At 33.2% G+C, this 10,725-nt stretch overlaps 1 protein-coding gene across 6 annotated transcripts; it reads left to right on the forward strand.

The window, feature by feature from the left end:
• The first annotated feature begins 2,664 nt into the window (after positions 1-2,664).
• LOC107015190 (protein DEK-like) lies at positions 2,665-8,372 on the forward strand. 6 transcript variants are annotated; one of them, XM_015215385.2, is made up of 11 exons: positions 2,665-3,193; positions 3,320-3,353; positions 3,806-3,885; positions 4,078-4,137; positions 4,288-4,398; positions 4,504-4,584; positions 4,721-4,786; positions 6,450-6,966; positions 7,356-7,453; positions 7,592-7,622; positions 7,712-8,372. In XM_015215385.2, the coding sequence occupies exons 1-11, from the start codon at positions 2,858-2,860 to the stop codon at positions 7,915-7,917; spliced, it is 1,620 nt and encodes a 539-aa protein (XP_015070871.1). In that variant the 5' UTR covers positions 2,665-2,857; the 3' UTR covers positions 7,918-8,372. The 6 variants fall into 6 exon arrangements, with proteins under 6 accessions (XP_015070871.1, XP_015070869.1, XP_027771546.1 ...); XM_015215383.2 differs by having other exon boundaries at positions 2,666-3,193; positions 4,718-4,786; XM_027915745.1 differs by having other exon boundaries at positions 2,666-3,193; positions 4,718-4,780; positions 6,453-6,966.
• Positions 8,373-10,725: the final 2,353 nt, after the last annotated feature.

Consider the following 10,725-nt stretch of genomic DNA (forward strand, 5'->3'; position numbering starts at 1 on the left):
AAGACAAGGCATGAACAACTATGAATGTGACATGAAAGTAAAAATAGTAATTGCTTGCGCTGTATTGCATAATTTTTTACGTGAACGCCAAAGTAGTTGATGGAATATTCAATGAATATGAAAATGATAATATGGTTGTTGATGAAAGTGACGAACTATTGGCTCAGGGTGACAACATTGCTTCATCTTCTCGATCATCTGATTCGGAAATGCAAGCTCATCGAGAAGAGATTGTTCATAAAATGTGAGATGATTATATTAAAGAATAGGTTGAACTTTTCAGATGAGAAAGCATAGGTTCTTCAGTGATTGCAATATTTATTTCCTTTTGTTTTCTTCTCTTTTTTCCCCCAAATTTATATTAGTTGTATTTTCATTACCATGATTTGTACCAAGACCTTTTCACTATACGAATATTTATTGTAATGATTCTTGTTGATTTGTTGCGGAAGTCATAAATCTTGTTACATGAGATTTCTATTGTGCTATGTAATACAAATTTATGGTTAGTTTGATAGTTTTAAAAACTTATGGGTATAAATCATATTTCTTAAAAAAATAAGATATGTTTCTCAAATTCTATGGCCAAACACATGGTAAAATTTCACCCAAATTTTCATCCAAATAATATTTGCCAAAAATATTTGAATATCTATGGCCAAACGCTAGCGAAGTCTTAGCAAAATTCTCTCCTATGCCTCTCTCCTCTCATAACCCACCTCCCCCCCTCTCTCTCTCTAGTTAAATAGTTGCAATCCAAAAATTAATCCACACAAAAATGACAATTGTATTTTGTATAATAAATCAAATATATTTGTACTTCATATTATTTGTAGTTTATATTATGTATATTTGTATACATATTCTATATTAATTATATTATGACAATTTACATTCGATCAGTTGTATTCGTCGACACAAATTGTGTTCATTAATACAATTGATACAATTATATTCAATATATGATACAGATCAATTGTATTATTCGTAGTCAGGTAATTATGTTTGTGTTTGTATCAATTGTATTTGTTATACTATACTTACAACACGTATTCATCCTATCTCAATCTTACTCACATCTCTTCTCCTAAAATATAATGTTGTATTCATTTATATCAATTATGCTAAACTATTAGGATGAGTATAATCATGATAATTAAGAAATTGCAACTTTCTAAATAAGATTTGGTTAATCCATGAGTATTTCATGAAGTTGTGAAGATTGTACATGTGAACCAACACTCTACAACAAAATAGGTACAAAGAAAGAGCAACGGACCAACCTCGCCCAAGAAAGAGAAACAAGTCCTAGTAGTCATGTTAGATGACAATTCAACATAGATTCCACGTGTTGAAGCCAAGAGATTTTGTCGTTGTTTTGTGATACAAATAAGTTATATCAATTGTATTTATGATATACCAAATACAGTATGTATTTAACATCTCTCACTTCCCCCCCCTCTCTCCAGATCTCGCTCGTCCTCTTTCTTTCATTTCCTAATCTCAGTCGCTTCTCTCCTACCCTAACATATAACTACAATTCGCAATTAAGTAAATTATAGTTATAATCTCTAATTAAGCCAAACTATAGTCATTTTTGAAAAAACTCACTCGTCTCTTTCCTCCATATCCCGTTTTCTTTCGCCTCTCTCCTCTCCTAACATGTAGTTATAATTTGTAACTACACAAAGGAAAAACTTCATAAATAGACCACTAAACTCAAAATAATTACATTTTCATACCACAATCCAAAGTAATTCAAGAAATACCCTTTCTCTCAAACAAAATTACAACCCATACCTCATATTCTTTAAGACTGATAATTTTTTCTTAACTGATACCAAATCAGTATAATATATTGTATTGGTATCATTAAGATTGATAATTTTGCTTAATTAATATTAAATCACTATATATATACTATATTAGTATCATCAAAGTTTCTTGTTTCGAAATTACTCATTACTCAATGATACCATTATATTGTTATGGTATCACTATTGTTTTTTTTGTTGAAAAATTACTCATTAGTCAATGATACCATAAGAGAATAATGAGTATATTTTGAACAAGAAACCTTAATGATACCAATATATATATATATATACCGATTTAGTATAAGTGAATTTATCAATCTTTAATGGTATCGATACAGTATATGATACTGATTTAGTATCAGTTAAGTGAAATTAACTGGAGATATATAGTGTAATTATTTAGTGTGATATGAATATAAAAAGGATTAATCACAGAAATCTCACATTTTAGTTTATTTATTACCATTATCCCCTATAAGTTTTACAAATTTTCAAAATCCCTCATTTTCGCGCATCACATTATGTATCTCGCTTATTAAATTAGTGTATCATGTATAAAAATGTACTTCGCACATCAGATCAGTGTATCTCGCGCATTAGATTAGTGTATCTCGCGCATCAAATTAACATATTTCGCGCATCACATTAATGTATCTTGCATATCAGATTAGTATATTAACGGTTATATTAATTTATCAGTTTTGAGAAATTTTTATAATTATTTTACCTTAAAAATAGGTGATTTCTGTAATTTGTCCATATAAAAATGATTAGCCCATAGGCCCAAAAAGCAAAGGGGGGTAGGCGGGGGAAATTACGGTTTGATAACCGGGAATTCCCAATATTTAGAAAATTTGGAGCTTCCAAACTGTATTTTAGCTTCTCCAATTCCTAATGGCGCCCGCCTTTCCCACCTTAATTTTTCAATTCTAGATCTGCAATTTCAAACTTCTCTCTTTTTCCCCAAAACCAAAATCCCCAGCTAGGGTTTTACCACTCCTTTTGCAGCTGTTGAGTTGTAGCAGAATTCTTCTTCTTCTATGGCGTCCGAGAAAGAAACCCTAGATGACAAGAAACCAGAGGAGGTGATTGAGGAGCAACAACCGAAGGACAACGACAAGGAAAAGGAAGAGGAATCAATGCAAGTTGACAAAAAGGATGCTGAATCAGAGGAGGAGAAAGAAGAATCAGAGGAGGAGGAGGAAAAAGAAGAAGAAGAGAAACCAGTCGAGAAGAAGGGGAAAAACAGAGGTGAGAGTACGGAAGAGCCTGTAACACCAATCACAAGACCAACTAGGGAAAGGAAAACTGTGGAACGCTATTCCGAGTCTTCGGAAGCTAGAGGTTCCACGCCTAAGCCTTTGTCAATTAGGAAGGTATCATTCTCGACGCTTCAATTTTTCATTTTTTCACTGAGATCAACGTATCTTCAGTCGCTTCTTAGCTTTTAGGTTCCAAGTAGAGATGAATTTCCTCTTATGAATTAGTGTGTTTATATGCAGGGTAGTGGTACTCAGCTGAAGGATATACCAAATGGTACGATTTCACCACTGCTCAGTTATCTTGTTTTCCCTCTTCTAGGGTTAGGATTTATTTATGGTTTAATGATAAGTTCAATAAAGTGGATCCCTTTAAGGCAATCAATTTTTTTTGGATTTTTGTTGTTAATTGGTGAATATCATTGAGGTTGTAATTTGGCTAATATACTCTTGTTTTAATTTGACATTTGACATATATTTTAAGATTTTAAAAACTAGTAATACGAGAAAATATGGAATATGCATAAATAGTAAATCACAGGAACCACGAAGAACCATGTTCAAGTAAAGCAATGTTCACTTGCATAAATAAAAATGTAAATGTTATCAAAAGGTTGCTATCTGCTATGATTCTGATGCTTAGATTTAATTAATAATAGTTCAATGATATTGAGGCTCAACACAAACTATGTCTGTCTCTTGACACCTCCAATATTTTGAAATTTTCAGTGGCTTATAAACTATCCAAGAGAAAACCTGATGACAACCTGCAAATGCTTCACAACATTCTTTTCGGCAAGAAATCAAAGGTGATCATTGTCTTCTTACTTACAAACTCTTGAACCTTACTTGAGATGCTTTCTCTTAGTTTTGCAGTTTCGACTGCACATGTGTTTCTTTTGAATGTTGGGGGGAGAGCCATGTACTGATGTGTATACAACATGGTGTCACTTATAATGCTGTAGGATTTTGATGAGAGCTTTGACGTTTTGCCTTTTCAGGTACATAGTTTGAAGAAAAACATAGGACAGTTTTCAGGATTTGTTTGGGTTGAGGATGAGGTATCTTCCTTCTTATCTCCTTTGTATTGTGTTCCATTTGTCCTTGCACTTTTTTCTTATTTACATGTGGAAATGGTATCAAGTTCCTGAATAATCCTTTTGATGAATGTGTAATCAGATAATCTTTTGCCTACTTCATTTGTCGAGCAGGAAAAACAAAGGCGAAAAACCAAAGAGAAGCTGGACAAGTGTGTTAAGGAAAAGCTGCTGGATTTTTGTGATGTCCTCAATATTCCAGTGAGCAGAACTTCTGCAAAGAAGGTATGTTCTGCAAATGGGTGCTTTTGTTGGCTGTGCAATCAACTGCAGCTAATATGTCTGAACTATGTTTTTCTGATCAGTTATGCTACTTGCATCAATTTTCAGGATGAGCTCACAGTGAAATTATTAGAGTTCCTGGAATCTCCTCATTCTACAACAGATTCCTTGCTTGCTGAGAAGGAACAGGTTTGTAGTTGAATTTACTAAGCCTCTTCCTGGGCTTGACAGCTTGAGCTTTGAGGAGTTGCCTTTTGTCTTTAACTTTCTTTCCTACAACATAAATTATGAAGTTGTAATTTTGTGTTCTTTTTGATGTTAGAAGGGTAAGAAGCAAAAGAGAAAGGGCTCAGCTAGCAAAAGTGCAGGCTCTTTGGATAAATCAGTTAAGGTTAACTCTCAATCTCGTCCTTTACTTAAATCAATCAACCAAGGACAATGTTTGAGTAGCTAGAACTTGTGTTACTGATACTTGATTCATCATCAGTTTCTCTGAGCTTCAAACCGGTAACAATTTTAATGAATCTAGATGTTTTTTGATAAAGAATAGAAATGAAGCAAGATTTTAATTAAGGATCATGCTTGCTAGTGCCACCAAGGAGTTAATTAAGAAACTCTTTATCTTGTAGTTGTATTGGATTTAGTAGATATCAGAATTTACAGGCAGTAGCCGTAAGTGAGTCTTTGATAACAGTAGCAATGTGTGTCCTCTCTTGCCTTTTTCCTTTGGGTTTGTCTTGTCTTGTGTTTCCCATTTAAAAAGCTTCATTACTAGAGAAATAATTTAACTTATCAAGCTGGATTTAGTCTGACAAGAATCACATTATGGACCCAAGAACTCAAATAAATAATAATCAGGAACCTTAACGAAATATGCGGAAGCTACTATTAATATACTTGACACGAAGAAGAATCGAAAATAAAGATATGATGAATTCAAGTGAGTTTCTTGTATTTAAGAACATATCAAGCAATTCAAGAATTAATCAAAGAACTTCAAGATTAGTCTATTTTTTGCTTGCCCTAACACCATGGTCTTAAAAAAGGTCTAAATTTTAAAAATAAACTCCTAACAAGAAGAAATAGCCTAAACTAATCTATCTTTGGTAGGGAATAACTCCAAGCTATAGATTATGGATCCCGACCTGCCTTAGATACAAAGCACATTAAGCCAAGTGTTGTCACCTTTATGGAATACCTTAAGTAATAGGTTTGATGGATTTAAACTTAATCACTTTAAGTTGATTCTTGAAGGTTGAAGAATAAGTACTAGAGTAGCCAGCCACCCACATAACTGCAAGAAAAGAACATCTTAATTATATAAACAATAGCTTGAATGTAATAACAAAAGAAGGCACCCCTGTTTATAGCCTAAGGGTAGCCAAGATTATGTAAAGAAACAAGGAAATAAACCTAAACAATGAAAAAAGCATGTCCAGCAATCTTAGAGAAAAAGGAAAAGGGAATAGATATTAACTACCCAGGAAACATTAAAGATGTTCCTAATAAATTAGGGAACATTTCCAGAACAAACTAAGAAAAGTATTAGGAGAGTTTGACTTAGGAATCCTAACTCCACTAGGCATTTAAAATTAAGGAAGATACCTTGATTTTGTGCTGATTTAGACACATTTAAAGGCATCTATTGGCTGGTGTTGGGCCCCCATTCCACCTCTCCCTGACATCAATTTGAACCATAAAATAGTTGTGACATTTAGTTCACCCATTCATCTCTGTTAGTCTTGAGCTTTTCATCCGCAATGAACTTATTTGTTTCCCATTGAAGTCCAACAACCTTAAATTGCTACTACTTCACTTGAGATCTTGTTATTGATCTTCATGGAGCTTCCAAAGCTTCATTATTATCCTTGATGCTGTCATGGTGTTAAATCTTTTTTTGTTGCCTTCCCCCTTTTGTAATATGGGTAGTTAAGCTAGGTTAAGCAGGCTCCAACAGTTCTTCATCTTTTATCTCTATTTTTCTGGCACTTATCTGCAAATGCCTGTCATAATCCTGAAGCTGAAGGTGTCTGAATCCTTTGTCATGTTTAAAGCAGAAGCATCAGAAATCTGAAGTTGGGGTAAAACGCAAGCGGTCAGCAAAAACTGAGGAGGAAGAAACTAATGATGAACAACCATCAGATAGTGGTGATGACTCTGACAATGATGATGAAGCTCCTAAAGAAGGAAGTGATCAGGAAGAGAGTGGTTCTGAGAAAAGTGAGAAACAAGAGGAAGAGGAAGAAGACGTGGAAGAGAAACCAAAGAAAAACAAGTCTGGTGAGAAGGTTAATTCGAAGAAGAGTGTGAAGAAGGATTCGGGGAGTAAAGCAGCAGAGAAGACTAAGGCCACAGAAAAGGGCAGCCCTGCGAAGTCCTTGAAAAGTTCATCAACATCTACCCCTTCAAGTTCAGTTTCCAAGAAAGGTGCTTCTGCTGCTGATTCAACATCTAAAGCCAAGAAAGAAAAGGCTGAAAAGAAAAGCAAAAAAGAAGAAACTGAACCTGTGAAGGAAAATTCTTCAAGCAAGAAACAATCAAGCAAGTCTACTTCAAAGGTTTCTGAAAAAGGTGTGTAACTTTTTCTTTTTCAGTTAAAATATTGAATGTGTTTGAGTTTTCTCTGTTGTGAGAAGCTAAAGTTCTTCAAATTTTTTGAGATATTGTTGTGAAGAGCAACATTTCTAGGATACGCTATGCATTTTCTCCGTTTTCTCAAAATGAGTACTGTGATTTGCCACAGATAATATATTTTAATGTCAGTGATCAAGCTTTCTCCTTTTTCAAAATCAGTATTCGGTTGTGCCATTTAGAGAGGATGTTTTAATGTCAGTGATCATCCAGTGTCTGATGTTCATATGTATTCTATGATTGACAGAATGACCGTTATTGCTCCAAACAGATTCTCTTATTAATTTTGTGTATCTTCCACTTCCTGACTGTTGAACCTTTTGGAACAGGAAAAGGGAAAAGTGTAAAGAAGGCCAAGGCAGAGCCCAGCAAAGAAGAATTGCATGCAGTAGTATCAATTATTCTTAAAAAAGTGGATTTTAACACTGTAAGTCTTTACTATTTACTATTGAAAAAGCCGTAGTACAATTTTTATTCTGGAGAAGTACTTGAGCTTCGTGCTTCTCATAAAAAGAAGTGTTTGAGCTTCATACTGATGAGGTTTCTTGCGCTATTTAAAATGCAGGCAACTTTATCTGATATTATCAGGCAATTAGGTATGCTTTTTTAAATGCTCATTCTACCTGCTATTCTGAATTCTGTTGTCCCGATCTCTCCTGAACCTTGCTTTGGCACTTCATTACAGGTAGCCACTTTGATCTGGATTTGATGCACAGAAAAGCAGAGGTAAAAGCTATAATCACTGAAGTAATAAATAACATGAGTGAAGAGGAAGATGAGGATGAATCTGAGGGTGATGATGCAGAAAAATCTGAAGGAGAGAGTGATGCAGAAAAGCCTGAAGGTGATGATGATGCAGAAAAGTCTGATGGTGCTGACAGTGATTCTTGATTTACAATTCAAGTCGAGTTTGCTACCAATGCAAGCTTGTTCATTGTTCTGATTTGCATGTTATCCTCTGTAAAGACATGTAAGCGAGAAGTTATACTGTTAGCTGCAAGGTATACAGACGGTGGCCTCAATAGGATAGTTGTAAGATAGATATTTCCGTGTTATAGCTAATCTGTAGGTGTAACCTTAGGATTTCCTTATCCCCATCTCTTGCTGATAGTCCGGGGTTTTGAGCTTCTTGTACTTTTTTTTTTTTTATAACTATTGCAGATTGCCAAAGGTTAGATATGATGAATGACTAAGATTCTGTATCATGTGTACTGCTGAATAAAGAGATCTGGAAATACTCCATGATGGAATGGAGGGCTTGCTTGATAATTGCTATATTGTCTTCTGCTGGTGTTATATGTCTTGAGTTGTATTTGAATAAACTTAGGAGGAACACCTTTTTTTTGCCTCATTTGTCCAAAATTAAGTGTTTGACATGCTATTGTTATATTTAGCAATATATTCTTGAATGTTATGTAAATGCATATTCAGTTATGGAAAAAAACTGTGATGAACTTGCTGGTTGATTTCAAGACCTAATCATATAGGTGCTTTGCAGATTCTGCAGACAATTCTTCAAACAATTATGATGTTTCTGGGTTATGATGCTTTTGGGAATGTGATGTATTCCTATACTTTTGGGCATTCGTAATGTAAGATTTTGTCATGGGTAGGCGTGATAAAGTTTTATGAAAACATGGTTCTTATAATTAAGCGGGTTAATGGTGCACTCATTGATCTTGTGCAAATTGACTCATGAGAAATTTAAATAACATTTTTTGTTTGATGTGTTTTAATATACCTACTTATAATAAAGAAGAAATCTTTTATACTAATTTTATTTGATAATTAAACAAATTATAAGAAAACCAATAAAGTGGATAATCATTCCATTTTTTAACCCAATGCCAACTAATTGATTCATAAAATTAGATAGTACTTACATAATGTCTTTTTTGTTGATTTAGATGTAAATAGATGAGCGACAATTTGATAATCGACTTGAAGCTATTGCTTAATTTGTTTTGCGTACAAATGCAATTGTCAATTTATAGGTTTTGGCCGTTGGGCTCCGTTTACATCTATGTATCACTGACAATACTTTATTTTGCCAACAAACAATAATTCTAATAGGATTAAGATTGTTCAATCTAATCAATCAAATACTGCAACTCTAGTAACGGAGATATATTTAAAATTAAAGTTTATGAATTTCTATAATAACACTAAGTATATACGGTTAATGGTTATAATAAGGAAAGACCATTCATTTCCACACACACATGAAAAGTTTGAGTTGAAAAGAATAGCTTCGTACGAACCCATGAATTCACTTAAGCTTAGCTGAACTTTCGTATGTGGTCTGATTCTCCTTGGGCACATACAATATGCCAAACACAAAGTAATTTTTCATTCCTTTCGAGATCCAATATTTTTAAACTTTTGCAACAACATCCACTTAAATTAAACTCAGTTTTTTCTCGGTTTAAAGAAATAAACTTGTTTTTTTTCATGGTTCAAACACAAAATTACTTCTGATTTCTTCAAAGTTAGCAACATCGATCATTTTAATACTGAAAATCATTAACATTTTTTTAAAAGACGACCACATTTAATAAGACAAAAGACCAAGGTCCCAATCAATTTTCTTGGATTGTGAAATGTGAAATTTCCCTAAATTGTTACCCATTTTAGTACCCCAACTCTTATAGCTTCTATTACAAACAATTTCTTTATATCTACAATAGTTTACCCCTAATGTTACATTGTTATTGCCTTACGTTAAGGGTATTATATTTGCATGAATAATTAGATCAAAATCTACTTATTTGTCTTTTTGTAGATGAGAACATATTTTAAAGAAAAGATGATTCAAATTGACAAAAGCTACAAATATTGGAAAATATACTCCTTTTTAGTAATAATATAATAAAATATTAGACTAAGTCATTGATCAACTTAATTTGGAGGCCAACTCTACCAAACTATACAAGAGTTTACTTCAATTCTTACGCCACATTTTTTGAATTGGTAACATTTGGTTTTTGGGCCAGTAGCCTACCACACCCATATGACAACAGCAAAATCTCATTCTTCAAATCAAATACTTTGAAAAAATAAAAAATTACAACTTTTTCCATTGTCACAGTAATTGTGTCTGGTTAATTTTCATGCACCTCGAATATGGATCAATGATGAGCTAGGAGGGTTTCACTGGAAAATGGTTAAACGTACTTTTCAGTATATATAGACTTAGGATCCGAACTAAAAGTCTGGACATGAATTTAGCTGAATTCAATAACTTCTGGTCAAATAATGTATCTGGTTAGAACCAAATCACTTTATAATTTTAACTTTGTCTTTGTTAATATAATAGATGTTATGCGTTTACTTCTTTATATTTTAAATTTCAAGATCTGTAACAATCTTAACTCGTCCTCTACTACTTAAAACCTACTGCTTCCCGGCCACCAGCACATGTACAAAGTAAGTTTGTACATCATATACTATTTGAATTGTCATTTATTTTTTTTAAGAATACTTTATCTTTTTGTTTACGTAACCAAATTTTCTCCTTTAACATTTAGACAGCTTTAAATAGAAATAGCTTTAATTAGTAATATAAAAAGAAATACAGCTTCTATGGTCCTTTTCAATAGTACACATTTTTGTTAACCAATACTCAACAAATAGTCAATAGTCCAACTCATGCATTTTCTATATATATATATATATATATCTAAAGTCATTTATCTCCAC

This window comes from Solanum pennellii, chromosome 3, assembly GCF_001406875.1.
Source record: "Solanum pennellii chromosome 3, SPENNV200".
Lineage (NCBI taxonomy): Eukaryota > Viridiplantae > Streptophyta > Magnoliopsida > Solanales > Solanaceae > Solanum > Solanum pennellii.

Bases quoted from the DNA above. Each gene is read 5' to 3' on its own strand.
- LOC107015190 (XM_015215383.2), top strand. From the start codon at position 2,858: ATGGCGTCCGAGAAAGAAACCCTAGATGACAAGAAACCAGAGGAGGTG. The intron at 3,354-3,805 runs GTACGATTTCAC...TGAAATTTTCAG, and splicing joins GCTGAAGGATATACCAAATG to TGGCTTATAAACTATCCAAG. The intron at 3,886-4,077 runs GTGATCATTGTC...TTGCCTTTTCAG, and splicing joins TTTTCGGCAAGAAATCAAAG to GTACATAGTTTGAAGAAAAA.